The sequence below is a fragment of the Aptenodytes patagonicus genome, chromosome 1 (genome assembly GCF_965638725.1).
Source record: "Aptenodytes patagonicus chromosome 1, bAptPat1.pri.cur, whole genome shotgun sequence".
NCBI classification, from domain to species: domain Eukaryota; kingdom Metazoa; phylum Chordata; class Aves; order Sphenisciformes; family Spheniscidae; genus Aptenodytes; species Aptenodytes patagonicus.
This window is the reverse complement of record NC_134949.1, coordinates 12954747-12972633: the sequence shown is the minus strand read 5'-3', so window position 1 is coordinate 12972633 and position 17887 is coordinate 12954747. Positions and strand designations below refer to the sequence as shown.

Genomic DNA, 17887 nt, shown 5'->3' with positions numbered 1-17887 from the left:
ATCAGAGCTACTCAGGTAAAAGAACCTCATCCCTTCAGTAAAGAAAGTTGGTTTTTTTTCTGTGTGGTCAGGCAGTAGAGTAGAAGGTGCATAAACCTCAGCAATTCTCTTCCAGAGCCATGCTGGAGCTGGAAAATTTACATTGCAAGTTACTGTATAATTAAAAAAGATAATGACTTTAAAATTAGTTTTGATTAATAGAATTAAGCCACATTAAGTCATAAAAGGTGATCATAAATATGTTAATAGAATGTGTGGTATTAATGAAAAACATTCTGCAGAGACTGAATAATTTAAGAGTTGGATATTACACACTTAATTAAACTTAAATATGAAAATTATTAATTATCACAGCTAAAATGGGTGTTAACAGTAGGCATCACATCCTGTCTGGTCAATAAACAGCTGTCATTATTAAAGGTATGTAGATAATATATAAAATTTATTTAATAAGTGGGAATTCAGAGCATTTTGACTGTATATGAAGTGCCCCTAGAAAGTTGTTTCTGACAGGCGCTGAGTGTTGGCGGTTCTCACTTAAGATCGCAGCAGGATCTTAAGCAAAACACATAACTTGGTTTGAATGCATCCTTATTTACAAAGCCCATGAATAAGTATTCCCATCCTGCTTAGGGTAGAAGCTGCAGAATTAGTTTAGTCTCTCTTTAGCAAACTCTTTTCAGACTTGAGGCCGCTGGGCGCTGAAGGTGCAGAGCTGACCCTGGGACCACGCTTGCTGTCGGGGCTGTTGTGGTATCTGATAGCTTTTGGATGCTGAGACAATTTTCTCTGAAAACTGTATAATGAGATGGAAGTGCACGAATAAGTGAATGTCACATTGTAATATTCAGCTCCTAACGAGTAAACACAAACTACACGTTGTTAGAAAACCCAGATGTTTAAAATTCCGGGTTGCATATGTGTTGCTCTAGCTCTGCAAAATATAACATGCTCTATGGTCATGTTTGTTAAGCATCGGTTGGAGAGTGACAGTTAACTCATATTGTCAAAGCAAAAAAAAAGCATTTAATTTTCTGAGGGTTTTTTCCCAAGCTAGGAGTAACAAGCTATAAGAAATCTGACAGAGGCCATGAGCTCTGCTAACCTCTCCCTGCAGTCGGGCGCCACAAAGCATCAGCCAGGAATTGCACCATGGGATGGTGGGGCGAGAAGGGCAGAGGCAGGACCAGCTGCAAGTCCCTGTACGGGCAAAGCTTGCCTTCTCCTCTCTAATGGTTGGAATAACATTTTTTTATGTCACTCTCTATGTGACCATTTAGACTCATCAAATTTCAGATGCCCATGACTAGAGTCATAAGAGGCCCTGTTAGTTTAATTTAGTCCTGGGTATCATAGCACCAGGCCACTGGCAAGGCTTTTCTGATACAGCTTGATTGCTTCTTGTTGTACTTTTATATAACTTTTCATACTTTGATGGCTGTGCTTTTGTCCCTAAAAGAGCTGATGGCTGTTTATGGATTCTTTTAAGCAAGCTGAAAAGCCAGACTTTTTACACCTGGATAACCACAGATCAATTAAAAAATCATGTAAATGAGTTCAAAGCCATTGTATCCGAAGTTCAGCTGATACTCTTAGAGATGGAGTCTTTGTCAGGAGGTACAAAGATAAAATGTTCTTGTTCCTGTCAAGCCAGAGGAAGACACACAATAGTTTCCAGGTCCTTCTGAAGAGTATGAAGTTTGACCCCTCCAAATCACTGTTCACTTAAAAATGTAGATGAATGGCTCTGGTCTCCTTTGGGGAAATGCATGCCATTGCAGAAAACTGACTGTGCTGAAGAGATGCGGAACCGGTTTTAGATCCCCTGAAGCCTGCCCTTCGAAGCAGTTATTGCACAACCGTCATGATGAGAATTATTGGGCCAGGCCATAGGAATAACGGTTTATGCCTTCATACTGTCCCCTTCGATACGGAGCTCTATATAGTAAGGATACCATCACAGACCCATAGGGAAGCTAACTGATTAAAAACAAGTTGAAGTGATGCAGTCTTGATATTAATTGGGGGCCCTTTGCAAATTTGCAGATGAGAGGGATTACGAAATGAGCAGCAGGAGAGGGATTTTACGGGACGTTACACTGCAACAGCAGAAGACTGGACTTAATCCTACGGCAAATTGCAAGGACACAGTAAGTGTTACTGAATTCCCTTTTTTCCTATTTCCCCGGATTACATGAAGAAAGGAAAAACTGATGCTGTGGAGACAGCGGGATGGCTGCGTTCTTTCAGGCCCTGTATTTTGGGTGCTTATCTTCTAATAACATCAACTGGATGGAAATACAGGAAGCCATCAAAAAAAAGTTAGAAAAAGATTTGTGGGTGGGACTTTTCTCTTTGGCTGGTAAATCTGCTTGCCAGTTTATGTGAACAAAACCAGGGATAATGTTTGTTCATCTGTTTTATTCACTGTAGTTTAGCTGTAATTATCTACACTTTACACCATATTAGTAAATCTACTCCAGAATATTATATTGTAATAATTAAGCCTTAGCAATAAGAGAACTTGCTCAACAGCCTTATTATTAAATCTTTGCTCAGATGTGGGGGGACACTGCCAATTTTGGTGTGGATTATAATGCGTGTGGATTAGTGAGGTTCTGCTTTAATAATAATACTGAGTAGTCAACTAGGAATTTTAATCTTTAAAGTGCTTTTCAAGCATTAAATAATTAATCCCCATAACACTCCCATGAGATAGGTAAGTAAATATTTCTATCCCTGTTATACAGATGAAAGAAGCGTGGGTTAGAGAATTCAGCTGGACTGCCCAAAGCCACTGGGAGTGTAATTGCCAAAGCAATGTTTAGGACTATGGAAAGGACTCAGTATATTTGCATTTAAAAAGTAAGGAAAAGGTATCGCTTCCCTGAAAGCTCAAAAACATTGCCACAAAACTAAAAATATCTTCCCATGTGTCCCTCTTTCTTTCAAAACTGTGTTTTCTATTTCTATATCAAGGGATACCTATGTAAAAGGTCTACGTATCTTTTAAAATAGAAATTTGCTGTAAGACAGAAATAACTATACACACCCACATATCCTTACACATACACTGTTATTTAACAGAAGGATGTTCTACTTTCCTGCCAGCTGCTACATATTTATTAAATACTAAAGACATGTTTGTAAAGCAAATTTTAATATTCAGTTTTGTCCTTGAATAGTTTTTAGCCATAGCAATAAAACAGCTAGAACCTTTGGGAGCCCATATTCAAATTGCCTGATGGTTTTAGACCAATTTTATTAACCAGTATATTGATTCATTTAGTTAGTCCTTTTTTTTTTTTTCTTACACACCACAGGTTCCTGAAATTAAGTTGATATTGCTAGAAATAAGAAGGTGGTATTGGAAATGCAGCAGGAATATGAATAAATGTTTGCAGTTCCACCAAGGTGGTCACAGAAGGAAAGGGCGCTTTTCCAAAATGACTATTGATTTTTGCACTCACATCAGATGAATGATATATGGGGTAGTTCAAGTTTCGAATAACACCCAACCTCAGCTCTAGAGATTTATAAAATAAGCATTAAAAATAGGATGAATTGGATTATCTGATCACTACTTTGAACAGGTAGGAGTATTTAGCTTAAATGTACAGGTCAAGATGCTTTAGCCATTTATTAGACAAACATAAAAGCTTCAGACATACTAACAGATTTAAAGAACTAGAAAAATGCCGTTTGCAGCTGACTGGAGATTTCTGAAGGATTTAACTGTATTCAAACAATAAAAACACAGTATAAGCTCCTAATTTTTCATCTATTTTTGCAAATATAAATGCAGTAGTCACTACTAAGGGCTACCAAACCCATGGTACAAGAAAGCACAGGCATGTATCACTTGATCTGGATGTACTTTCTGCATCTCTCCTGTGCTATATCTAACTTCAAGTAAGCCTGCTGATCATCTTCCATGAGTGATTATTTATACAAAATGGAACAATTCATGTGGGAGACATGCGGACTCATAACAGACTGCACTATGATGTTATGGTAGAGGCCCCTCCTAAGACATGCTAGAATGGTTGATATATCTGTTCTGCATCAGGAAATTTGGCTTACATCCTTGGTCAGTGCTCTAATAAATGGTAGCACAGACACAATTTGGTTGGAAAAAGCCCCATTGCAAAACCAGCTCTTTAGGAAAATCCTCCCCCTCAAAAGTCACACCTGAAAAACACCTGAAATTGAAACACTTTATAACACACATATTTTCATTTGACCTGATATCAGTTCTTTTTACCAATCAAGTATTTTGCTTTTGGTGTTGACCCAAACTAAATTGCTTTCGAATTTCTGGATATATTTTACAGGGAAAAAAATTCTGTCCTAACACTTCCTGCCAAATAAATAATCAGAACCATTCATGGCTGAGTGACTGTGCAAAACTAACTTTAGCTGTATTTATAGAGGATTTACGTTTCTACTTATTTCAGGAAAAACGACTCATTTCCTGTGTCCATTATGCTACAGGAGGAAAAATAAAGATAACGCATAGAAAGCTATGGTTATAAATATCTAACGCTTGGTGTGGTGGATCAGCAGTTCGCTGAACTTCCTATGCTTGACAGCTGAGACTTGTTAAATGGCCCTAATGCCAGCCTGGATTTTTTAACCTCATGATCTCTCTAAACTATTTTTAGTGAAGTGCCAAGGAGAACAAAGCAGAAATAAGGTGCGAATGACTGCAAGGAATGGTGCAATTCAGATTTCTACACGGTGCAGAAACTTCTTTGTTGCTAGGAGGTCTCCGATGGTGACATGCACACTTGAACTACATGGGTACAATTTTCAAATGGCCTCTAGATGTGTCCAGCTCTGCACTAGCAAAGTATAGGGACATACCTGTGTTCAAAAAATTCTTATTTATAGACACAAATTGGAAATAAGCTATAACTGGAAACACACACAAGCAATTAATTAGATTACCCGGGTTTGCATGCACAAGACTGATACCTTAAGCACAGCTTAGTGCCTGGGTGCTGGGGGCAGGAATTCTGTGGGCATCACACAGGAGGAGCTGCTCGAAGCTCAAAGGCTAGGAGGACACCTTTGGGTATAACTCCCTTTCTGTTTCCAATCTGTTTACTTTGATAGTGTGAGACTGGCTTTATAATTTTAGCAGATATACTACATTGTGCAAAATCTACAGCAGACTGAATGCATCTGAACACTTTCGTGTTTTCTGTGATGACAGCAATCAATTAAAAAATAAGAAAAATGTTTTTCTTTTTCTTTGCTTTCCAGGTATCATTTCTGAGCCATGACTCTGTATTACAAATTTCGTGGATCTGCACAATCTGTGCAGTTGAATCTGATTTATGAAGAAAATAGCTTGAAATCAAGTGCAAAGTACTTTGTGTAAATTCAGCATAGCTGCTGGGTTTAAAAAATGAGTATTGCCATACAGCGTGTTCCAAAAAGTCTTCAATTTTACATTAGTTATTTCTTCAAGAGGCTGCATATAAATATTGTTTGAGATTAGTATCTAACTTCCACCTTCCTATTATTAATATTTTTGCAAGCCAAGTACCATAAGGAAGGGGAAAATTATGGCTTTGGTTCCCAAAAGTTTAAGATTTTCTACCTGAAAAGTCATATTCAGATGATAAATTTTTGTCATGAGAAAAAGCGGATATATAGCGGACCTATGGCTGTGTTTCTTGCACTAGCAGCAGTGTAACATGAAGAACCAGTTATCTAGGATATTAAAAGACATTTGTAAAATGCATAGCTGCTTTGATATCTAAGATAATAAGTTATGAAAGAAAAGTCGAATACTGTAGAAACTAAATGAGCTAATGTGTAAGAAAAAGTTGGAAAAAACTCTATTAACAGTTGTGAGAAACAAAAGCGTATTAGAGAAAGATAATATACATGCAGAGTTTACAAACCGTGTCTTTAGGGTGGCCCAATAAGTAGAAATATGGGGACCCATGCTTGTCACTTTTCATGCACATGGAGAGACTGGAAGGTACCATTCCTAAAGGAAGGGGAGGAACAGCCTAGGACCAATCATTAGAATTAACAGAACCAGTGACATACAGATATTGTACTATTGTTAGAGCAGAGAATTCTTAGTAAGTTTAGAATAACTGAGTAAAAAGCTCATATGTAACAGGAAAGAAGTATTTCTGTAAAGCCAAGACAAATAAGCATGCACTGTAAGTCTAAATATTAGTGGATGACTGAAACTACTGTGCATATATATTCAGGACGTAGATTCACCTGGACTATGGATGTGGAGTACATCTTGAGGTGCTTTTTGAAGGAGTCATAACAAAAAAAAAAGCAAAGGGTTTAATGCATTTCAGAACTGTGCCAATTTATTTGTATGAAAAATCCTTGTATTGGTATCAACTCTGACATTTTTTGGTTTTGTTGGTGGGGTAGTGCTGATACATGAGCTGAGAGTTTGTTCAAAGCCCTTCAAAAATGACTTACTGCTAAATACCTTCTACCTTTTGTCTGTTAACCAGCAATGTTTTTATGTATACTGAAACTTTACATTTTACATATGGAACTCTTCCATTAAAGAGCCAAAAATGAATCTAAACTCTAGTTCTGTAAAATCACCTGAATGTCATGAAGTCACAGGGTGAGTTTTGTACATAATTTAGCATCATGTGAAACAACAGAGATTCCAAAAATGCACAATGCAACCCCAGGACGTGTCTTTAACAAAGTCAAGCAAAGGGGAAGAGGGAGGGAAAGAACCACTGTTGTGTACATCCATCAAGCGCCAACCAGCCCCGAGACACAGAGTCCTTGTTCACCAAACCTCATTGATTCTGGCTTTCGCGGCTCTGTGTGTGTTAGTGCCACACCCTGACCCAGCACGCTCAGGGCCAGATCCATATTTCTAAGACAGAGCAATGGAAATGTTTACCAAAATCTCAGTGTGAATGGGCTGGAGTCTCCAAAACTTACAACTTTCTGCAGGACCTCTTAAGCAACTTAAAACTAAGTGAAAAACTACCAAGCTTGATAACAAGTATGATTTTGAAGTCCTGCTGTGAAAGCAGGAAGGGAAATGAATTAGCTTTCTTCTAGATGTTCCTCGTGGGTGAAATTCAGTGTTTCTGCTCCCTCTGCAGTGTCAGACAGAATGCATCTGGGGAAGGAGGTTGTGCCTTGCCGGAGGGATGGAGTCCACCTACAAGTGTTAATTGTGCCTCAGCCTCCTCCACCTTTATGCCCTGTTTGCAATTTGGTTATAAGAGTCACTGCTTTCAGATACTTCTAGGAACTTATATTTTAATGTATCTTTGAGTAATGAAAGCTCCAGTTGGGAAATGCTAGGAGAAGTAAGCCAGAAGAAGCAAGCCGCCAGGACTGCTGGGACTGAGAATGAAACATCCCAGCCTTTCCTAGGGACCTTCTTCCATAGATATTTAGAGAAAACAGTGGTTGTACTCAGAGAAAACCGTAGCTTCCTGGGGCTGATCCGTCATTAGAATTAATTTGCCTCTTGCAGAGCTCATTGCTGGATGGAGAGGCTGTGATTTGTTAGATTTACTTAATCTTTAATGTTACTATTTTGGGATTTTGTGAACAGTTTTCCCACATTTTGCCTTTAGGGATGCCTCTTCATCCCAATGCTTGGCTGCTCAATGTAGTTGTCCTTCTGATGGTGTTTATACAGCTATGGCTACGGCCTGAAAAATACGAGCATCTGTAATTAGGCTCACATATTGTGAGCAAACAGATTTTTAGAAGTGCTGTGTACCCAGTAGCTCCTGATGAAGTCAATAACCTCTTAGGTAGATGCATACACAGAGAATTAGGCAGCCATTGCAAGAAAACTCTGGGTCTGTCATTTTATTCAAATTGTATTTAATGTCGGTCTGAGAAGTGCTCAGTGCTACAGTGATGACTGTGAGTTTTATGTCCTGTGGCATGTGTTAAACCTCGCACTCCCTGCAGCTGGACTCCCTGGGCATTAAGTACACTTAGGGATCAGGATTCCCAGCAGTACTTCTAGTCTTTCTTGCACAGTAATATGATTTCTTACTATGACTTGGTTCTTTGGAGAACATGTCTGGCAGACTATTTCCTATGAAACATGATGTTGATGTTCTTCGGGTTTGGATGAGCAATGATAATTCACCTTCAGTGGAAGCACAGTTCCTCTGGCTATCCTTATCCTCAGCAAACATGTTCTGAGATGCTGGGTGATAAAACATCTGTTTTCTAAGCTTCTTTTGTTGCACCCTGCTGTGAAATCAGCTATTGTTTTTAAGCATTAATCATATCTGTGCTCCTTCCCATATATTCTGATGCTACCGTGCACGCTACAAGGGGATTTCTCCCTCTGAAGTGCTCTGGGACCTCTGGCATTTGTTTTCAAGCAAAATCAGCAGCTGGCATTGAGGTAAATGATGCATTTGCAACACGCTTTATTTCTTCCCCTAGGTCTGAATAGTGCTTCAGCTCAGCCAGAATTTTCTGAGATGTACTTGTAGGGACAGATTTTCAGGCAGAATAAACTGACACAACTCATTCAGGAGATTTACATCCTCCCAGGAGCTTGTTCTTTGTTTCTTCACTGCCTGCTTTCTTCTTTCAATGCATATTCTTTTCTTTCACAGATCATTTTCTTACCATTGATGATTTTTCCTTAAAACTGCTTTTAACTGATGTAAATCACATCATCATTCAAACACTGATATTTCTTGCACTTAAATATATACCGCTGTATTTTGTACTAACAGAAACATGGCTCTGGAATTTAAAAAGCATTGATTATATTGCATAAGGAAAATCAAAATGTTGAAGACTGAGAGACAATAATGTGATGGTTTTTGGCTAGTTGGTTTAGCTTGTTCTAGGTAAGCTTCCTTCTTTTTAATACTGTGAGTCTGAATGCCACTGCTGTTGGAAAGGTCTTTAAACACAGCAGTACTACAACTGACTTGGGAAGTCCCTGACCATTTCGCTTGCCAGAGACTGAGAGAGAATATCCAGGAAAGGTCCTTGGTACACTTGCTCTGATTTTATTTCTCCCTAGGCTTCTGCTGCACACCACTGTTGCAACCCACATACCAGCTCAGTCCTCCAGCCTTGCATTTTTATATTCAACTAAGTCTTATTTCCCACTGACAGTCTCCAGAGCTAGACCCTGATGAGAATAAGAAGTATTTCTGACATGTACTTACTGAAAAAAAAAAGCTGATTATTTCAGTAAAAGAAACTCCAGTTGGTCTTGTTACATCCCAGCCATGCAATTCTGGTGGGAAGAAGAGGGAAATACTAAATATTGACTAGTTTGTCTACTGTCCTGAGGACCACTTTGTCCTCGAGCTTAACTGTCACAATCTTCTCTGCATTCAGTTTTCCATCACTTGGAAAGGACAGTCTTCTCTGGGGGTCTCTGTCATTAATACTCCGACAGACATTCTTTGCAGCACAATGACTTACCCTTGAATTCTGGCCTTATCGAGACATGCCCTCCGGTTTTAATAATTTATGTTTGTTAAGTTCTGTTTTTAACTTCCTAAGCAGGCTGCTGTTGATTTTTATGTGCATCTTCTGTTTGTTCTTAGAGTATTTCTCATTGCTTTGGGAAATGACCTAGGGAGGATTTTAATATCTCAGTTAATTTCAACAGGCATCTTCTTCTGTGGCTTCCATTCTGCCTGCAGACTGGATACAGGACTAACATTTCTCTGCCTGCGTAATGCACATACTAAGAACTGCAGACATGCAGATGTTATCCTTTGCTGTCATGCTTTCTGTAGGTTGTGTGTACATTATGAAGTAATTCCTGAACACTTTTACTGCTTTTTCAGTGCAGTAGGACAACACAGCTTTCAAGCACAGCTACTTAGTCCTCCTCCTGTATGGAGCTGTAAGCTGGGGATGCAGCTAGGAAAATGATCTGATTAAACAGCACTTCTTTATAGCAACTTTTATAACATAGCAAGCTGCATTTTTGCACAACTAATGCTAAGCATTCCAAATGCCTTTCTGAATGGTGAGCATGGCTTTAAACAATCCTGTGAAGTCGTCTTGTTTCTTTCTGTTAGCACTATAAACCGTGCCTGGATTTGTAGTGGTTTATCTGTATTTCCTACTCATGTTCTTCTGGGGAAGGGAAGGCTTGTGCACATTTACACATTTCAGGGGATTTGTTTTCCCAAAACAATGCTGTTTACACTGAACTTTTTTTACATCTATTTACATTTTCTTACGATTCTGGAATAAGGTACAGATTTATAAGATTATATAAATATAGAAATTTATTTTGGATCTTCTGTAAGCCTAGGTTTAAGGGCCATCCGGAATTGGGATCTTAAGAAAGTCAGATTTGGAATGGGTCTGAACTGTAATTGATTCTTTGCTCATAGCAGCCCCCTGTGACCTTCCTTAGATTAAATTGTTTTCTGAGGAACCAGAGAAGTGCTGCTATATGGTTCTGCTATTTGAGAAGGATTACTACTGCTATATCAGTCCTGGATGTTTGTTTGTTCTTTCATTAAAATTGATGCACCTCTCCCTACAGAAGTTTTGGACATGATCTGAATCTCTGTTGGAGGTCTCCCTGAAAGGATTATACACTGGTTAAAATTGATATTAAATGTCTTAGTACCAATTTATCATAATCCCTGAAAGCCATTGTAGCTTCGTTCCTACTCACCAAGAGTATAACTCACTAACTTTATCACCAGGTGAGTGGGCTGCGGCCCATCCTTGCTGTCCTTATTCAGAAGCTCTTGAAAGCTGGAAAAAATACAACAAACACTATCCCGAGTATTGCCTCAGCCACAGAGTTGGCTCTAGTTTAGAGAAGAAAATGGTGCCATTACCATGTATACTGACAGCCAGCAAAGCGCTGACTTTCAGTGGAGCTTACTTTAATGTCTCTAGCAGAGGTAATGAATTTATGTTGGTAACAAAGACTGACCTGACACTACACTTAAGCCTAAGTATTACTTTGAATTTTCATATGCTAACTGCAATTTCTGATTCTAATGGGAAATGACAGTGGCACTTCAAAAGTAACATTAGAAAAGTTTAATAGAATTTTGGACCTCCCAGTATAAGGAAGTCCAGGAATTTTCATTAAAAAAACCCTTTTCCCGTAAGATTTCAGGACCAGCTGTGCACATCATAGAACTTATGTAAATATATGACATTGTCACAACGTTCTTTAGAGTAAGCCCTGACTTCAATTTAAAAAAAGAGCTTTTGTGTCTTTGAATTACCTTCGGATAATTTATTTTTACTTCTTGTCATTTCAGTAATGAAACAAGGTTTCTATATTGTCTAAATTACTCACACTTTTTGAAATACTCAAAAAAGTCCCAGAAGTCCCCCTGAAACAAAACATGAGAAGAATGGATCCTGCTTTCTCACCACAATGAGCAAAGTCTCCTTTTTTATTCAGAGTTGGCTTCTCCTTGATCATCCATGTATAGTGTCAGAGATAATATAATGGGTGGGGTTGTCAAAGAAAGAAGTACATTCTTCTTAATGCTTTGAGTTTAAACCCAAATGACTGAATTGCATGGCAACAAGATCATCTGCTGTGATTCAAAATGTGCAGAGAAGTACCAATAGAGGAAGAAAAGGACAGTTTATGGGCAAATCAGCAACTCCCAGCACGCTCAGAGATGTCCCCTAAAGAGTTCAAAGTGCTTCTTTCAATGCACAGATTATAAGCCATTGCCTGTGTCGGGAGGGCAGCAAAACAGACACACATATATGGTCTTGAGCCAAGGAAGCACTTAAACATATGATAAGTCCACCTGTACTCAGGTAAGCACTTAAGCCCATACTTAATATGCCCCAGGACATTACAATATATAAATATCTGCAATTGGTACTTAACTCAAAAGCAATATAATTAATTTATATAGGTTCATGCACATAGAAAAATGTAAAGATGAAAACCCACCATATTCTGGGACCTGGCCTGTTCCACGTTTCAACAACAGTCGCACTCTCCTGCCACCAGACTTGATTAGCTCTATTGCTCTGGCATGTGTCATGTCCCTTGTGCTTTCTCCATTGATTTCAATTATTTGATCTCCTACCTGTCAGGTAAGAAGAATATTGAGTCAGACAGAATTGCAGTAAAATGAGCGTTTCAGAAAGAGACATATTCAATGGATCACAGGTTACTTGAATGACAGACAGACACATCAAGGTAAATTTGTTCCTGTCTGTGTGAGGGATATTACTGGCAGATTAAATAACCTCCAAAGTGGATTCTGAATGTGGTATATCAAATGCTGCTTGTCTTCTGCCGAAATCAGTGTAATGCATTTGTAACTTGCCTCATGTCTTCTACACGTAAGAGGTTTTTTTGAATTGGTTGATATGTTTGAATCACTTGAAATATTATCTATGCTACACTTTAACTTGTAGTGTTGTACAGGCCTGAGAAGACCTTTGCTGCATTTAACTTGCTGTTTTCATAGAGAAAAAAGAGGTTCAAAGCACAAATACAAAGATCCATCGTTTGAATATCCAAATCTTGGTAGCAAAGTTTTATACCAAATCAAGAGTTGTTGTGAAGCAAGCTATTAAACAAAGAAAAGTTAGTGGCTATGGCACAGATCACACAGATTTGCTGGAGTTCTTACAAGAGCATGCTTTGAACTATTTATCCACAGAAGATTTTTGCTTGGAGTAAGCACAGCCCCTGGCTGAGCCGTCTAGTAAAAGTGGTGGACTCCAGGGCTCTGATTACAGATTTCTGCAAGTCATCTCCCAGCTGGCTTTCCAGTCAGAGTTAGCTTCATTATTATTTTTCTGCCTCTCTTTCTACAGCCGTAAAATGGGGCACTGTCTGTGTCTCCCATCCACCCCGATCTCCCTCCCAGTTTTGTGTCCCGCTGGGATGTTTTGGTTCTGCTCTTCTCTCCATGAGAAGAGCCGCTTTCAACACTGGAAACCTTCTCAATGAATAGGGGAGCGATTGCTTTCCGCTGTGCCTCGTCGGCACAGCAGACGGCACATGTAGTAAGCAGCAGCTGTACAGCTTGTTTGGTGCTGCAGTACCACAGCCACCCACTTATTTTGTGAGACAGTTAACTGAGCAACACAGTGAGGCGATGTGTGAGCCTTGTGTTAGCAGCACCACACAGCCTTTGGAGTTCATGTTTTGCAGCTGCATTGCAGAAGCCTCCCAGCCCCATCGCAGGGGTGACCCAGGTGAAGCCCAGAAGGAAGGCTGATCTTCTGGTGCTGGTAGAGGTGCGTGTCCAGGTGATGGGCAGCCAAGAGGGGTGTGTGAGGGTCTCAGTTGAGTGGTTTCAGCAAACTCGTTTTTCAGTGCCAGAGGAGCACATCTGCTCGGCAGGATCTGACCTGCCTCGGTCTGCATCTACGGCTTCCTCACTGTGCATATCCACTACACTAAAATAACAACGCTGCATGCATCCTAGAGAGGGTTTTAAGGAGACTATAGAGATTTCAAGATGACGGGCACTTCCTTTTCCTCTTACAAGCCTGTCTTGACAAAACCAGCTCTTTGTTGGCCTTGGACATTGAAATGTTTTCTGGTTTGTATGTTTTCTTTGCTACTATTGTATTTCTGTCAACTAAAAGTGTAATCCTTCAGAGGCTTTCCTTCCTTCCTGAGTTTGAAATATAGTATTTACCAAACAAATGTGCATAATATGAAATGTCAAAAAGAGTCCTAGCATCCACGAAAACTGGAAGGGATGTCAAGAAGTTACCTAGTCCCTACTTTTGTTCAGAGACAGAAAGAATGCCACTAAAAGCACTGTGGCAGTGTTTCTCAATAGGAATTCATACCTTGTCAATAGGAGTTGCAACCTATTTTAAGAACTCTCCGAGGGTCATGTATGCAATCTATGCCAGTACTTTACTTAACTAAAAAGCCATTGATCCGAATAAAACCTCTCAGCCTTGCTGTCACACTTTTTAAATGATGCAGACTGAGCAGTGGTGGAAAAAATTTGGATTATTTTGTGCAAAAAGGCCTTATTTTTGCAGTGCAAATTTCTTCCTTAGCGGATTTTCTCTGTTAAAAGGAATGCGTTTGGTTGTACCATGCAGTACGCATTTTTAGACACTTCTGATGACCTCCAAGCCACAATGACACACAGTGCAGGTGCTCTCTGGATTGTGGAGAGATCACCCCTGGGTTTGGCTGTGCAGGGCTTTCTGCATCACCCTGACTTTTGGAGCAGTTGGTAGGATGTTGTTGCTGCACACACTCAGAGCAAAAATGGAAAATCTCTCTTACCACTTCTGTAGCACAGACAGAAGGTGGATTTGTAGCATCCCCACAAGGACACTAGTCAGGCCAAATACAGACAAAATTCAACCAGTTTGGGAAAACCGGTTTCTAAATGTCATGAAACAATTAAACCCTGGTAGAAAACCTATAAAAGTAAACTCAGACTTTCCAAAGCCTTAAAGACAGCTCTTTTTTGTGTCATGTTGCCTGGATAGACCATGTTTTGCAGAAGGTACTTAAAATGATCTTGTTAGCATGTTTTGAGAGAATAAACGCCAGATTAGATCAAATGAAGGAGGTGTTTTTAACACTCCTTGACAAATAACTGTTAAAATGAGTACTGATGAAAGCTGTTCAGAGCACGCACAGTCCTTCAGATAAAATCCTCTGCACTCTGGAGCAGAAAGACAGAAAGAGATTTTAATACAGTTTAATATGTAAAAAGGTTAAGCTAATGTCACATTTTTCCCTTGCTGTTTGCTTTTCTTCTGTTCTCATTGGTCAATATGCAAGAACTATCTTGTATTAATGTAACCTTTTCTGTATTTCAATGGATTAAAATATTTTTTTCTCTGTAGGCAGCATGTAGCTGATTTGATAGTTCCTGCTTTTAATATAAAATCTCATGCGCAAATAACTTGGGAAAGCTTAAAAAAGGCCAGCATCTTGGTTATGTGACCAAAGGAGGGGAGAGAAACAAGTTTGAGAAAATTAGGTACTCAAATTTACATCAGAATGTGTGAGACCGGAGTTAAAATGAATAGTTGCAGGAGCAACGGGTTAATTGTGTTCCATGCATTTGTGTCTTGTGGCTGACTGATGCATAACGGAATTATACTGCCTTTGCAGCACAAGCCCAGCTCTGATTAGATAAGAAAAACAACACAGAAGAGAAAAGCTGCCAACACTCTTATCCTGAGAAAAGCTTCAATTAGACTTTACACTCATATCTGGGGAATTCATACAAAAAAAGAAAACCTTGACTGAGGAGTGGTTCCCCATGTGTCTAATAAGGTACAAATTCCTATTACTATTTTTTCTGCAGTTAAACATGTATAACCTTCCCTTCCTTCCCCTTGCTGATGTAGATTCTCTGATGTCTGATATGGGAGGAAACCATGCTGCATGCTTTCTCTGTCCAGGCATTCAAATGTGCTCGCTCTCTCCTCTTTTCTATTGTGGAATGGATTTTTAGATATTGTGGGGCTATTTCTGTCTTTTTTGAATCCAGTGATTGTTTAAGAGGAGCTTAGATATATCCACATATTGAAGATGCACCAAGGTGAGGCCAGAGGTAATGGTAAGCATAGAAACAGGTCCGAAAAGAACCCAGTGCCTATTACATCGGATCCTCATTACTCTCTTTTCAGTATCAAAAGTTGACTCCTGCAGTTTTATACCACACATGACATTTCTCTATACTTCTCTTCTGGATCCTTCCAAGTCTGTCTGCAGCCTCCAAACTGGAGATATTACTAAGGTGGGGTGTAGGCAGAACAGATCAAAATGATAACATTCCTCCCACGTGGGAGAAACACTTATTAATAATGTTCCCAGAATGAGACCTTTGCCTTTTTGTAACAAATCAGATTTGTGACTCACAGTTAGCTTGGATTCCGAGATTATCCCCAGCAGTATTGTCTAGACAGTTATTCCCTATTTTACATTGTGCATCCGATTTCTCTGCCCTAAACCGAGAACAGTGCACCTCAGTGAATTTTACCAGATTGACTGCTTTAGTATGATATTTTCATTTTGAAATCTAAGTCAGTTCCTCAAAGACCTTTTAAACCCTCTACGAATAATGACATCTTGGCATCAGCAAATTTTATTTTATTATTTCTCAATAGGTCTCCAATTATTAATAAAATTATTGAATCGAGCTGGTTTCATCCCAGATCCCTCAGAACCACACTTGTAATTTCACACTTGTATTTACTATTCAGGAGCAAACCATTCAGAGCAGCCTTTGAGAGGGATTATTTTCAGTAACCACATTACAATGATTCCACCTAAAGTTTATTTCCCCATCCTGTTTCTGTGAATTTCATACAAGGTGGGGTTGAAAGGTGAAAAGAAGATGTCTCATACATTCTCCTTCCCCTTTTTCCACAAATAAATCAAAATGAAAATCAGAAATAAGAAATGAAAATTAGGCTGATATGACAAGATTTGCTTCCCAAAATTTACATGTTGCTGGATTTTTTCAACTTTTTGATAACTTGTTGCAGATTATTTCTGCGAATGAAAGTTTAAGGAACTTTTCTCTATTATTTGACTTTAAAAATTGGGAATATGTTTTCCTTTCTCTAGTCTGCTACTAACTTTCTTGTCCTTCATGAATTCTTGGACATAATTACTAATAGTCTAGAAATTACTTTCTCTTAGTCACTGAGCATACATGAACATCAGCAAGTTCAGTTGACTTGAATCTAAGTATGCTTTAAGCAGTTTTCTCCTTATTCTGATTTATACTAATTTCTCTTTGTTGAAGTTGTTAGTCTCACAATCGCTAGCCCTTGTTCTCGTGGGGGACTTCAACTTCCCGGACATCTGCTGGAAATACAACACGGCAGAGAGGAAGCAGTCTAGGAGGTTCCTGGAGTGTGTGGAAGACAACTTCCTGACACAGCTGGTAAGGGAGCCTACCAGGGGAGGTGCCTCGCTCGACCTGCTGTTTACAAACAGAGAAGGACTGGTGGGAGATGTGGTGGTCGGAGGCCGTCTTGGGCTTAGCGACCATGAAATGGTAAAATTCTCGATTCTCAGTGGAGTAAGGAGGGGGGCCAGCAAAACTGCAACCATGGACTTCCGGAGGGCGGACTTTGGCCTGTTCAGGACGTTGGTTGAGAGAGTCTCTTGGGAGACGGTCCTGAAGGGCAAAGGGGTCCAGGAAGGCTGGACGATCTTCAAGAAGGAAGTCTTAAAGGCGCAGGAGCAGGCTGTCCCTGTACGCCATAAGAAGAATGGGCGGGGAAGACGACCGGCCTGGCTGAACGGGGAGCTCTTGCTGGGACTCAGGAAAAAAAGGAGAGTTTACCACTTGTGGAAGAAGGGGCAGGTGACTCAAGAAGAGTACAGAGATCTCATTAGGTCATGCAGAGAAGAAATGAGAAAGGCAAAAGCCCAGCTAGAACGCAATCTGGCCGCTGTACTTAGAGACCACAAAAAACCCTTTTACAAATCTATTAATGACAAGAAGAGAGCCAAGGAGAATCTCCATCCTTTATTGGATGCGGGGGGGAACATTGTCACTGAGGATGAGGAGAAGGCTGAGGTAATTAATACCTTCTTTGCCTCAGTCTTTAATAGTCAGACCAGTTATCCTCAGGGTATTCAGCCCCCTGAGCTGGAAGACAGGAACGATGAGCAGGATAAACCCCCCATAATCCAAGAGGAAGCAGTTAACGACCTGCTACGCCACCTGGACGCTCACAGTCTATGGGGCCGGATGGGATCCACCCGAGAGTGCTGAGGGAGCTGGCGGAGGTGCTCGCCAAGCCACTCTCCATCATTTATCAGCAGTCCTGGTTAACGGGGGAGGTCCCGGACGACTGGAGACTTGCCAATGTGACGCCCATCTACAAGAAGGGCCGGAAGGGGAATCTGGGGAACTACAGGCCTGTCAGCCTGACCTCGGTGCCGGGGAAG

General features: G+C 39.9%; 1 protein-coding gene across 14 annotated transcripts in view; it reads right to left on the bottom strand.

Moving 5' to 3' along the window:
* Window positions 1–17887, bottom strand: part of MAGI2 (membrane associated guanylate kinase, WW and PDZ domain containing 2) — a 776332-nt gene that overhangs the window by 11426 nt on the left and 747019 nt on the right. For 10 of the 14 annotated variants that reach the window (XM_076363454.1, XM_076362360.1, XM_076362617.1 and 7 more), the window contains one exon: window positions 11921–12059. In XM_076363454.1, the coding sequence (XP_076219569.1) occupies window positions 11921–12059 (139 nt within the window). Of the gene's footprint in view, window positions 1–5915; window positions 6027–11920; window positions 12060–17887 lie in introns of all 14 variants that reach the window. The other 4 variants (XM_076362944.1, XM_076363100.1, XM_076363192.1 and 1 more) reach the window with 2 other exon arrangements.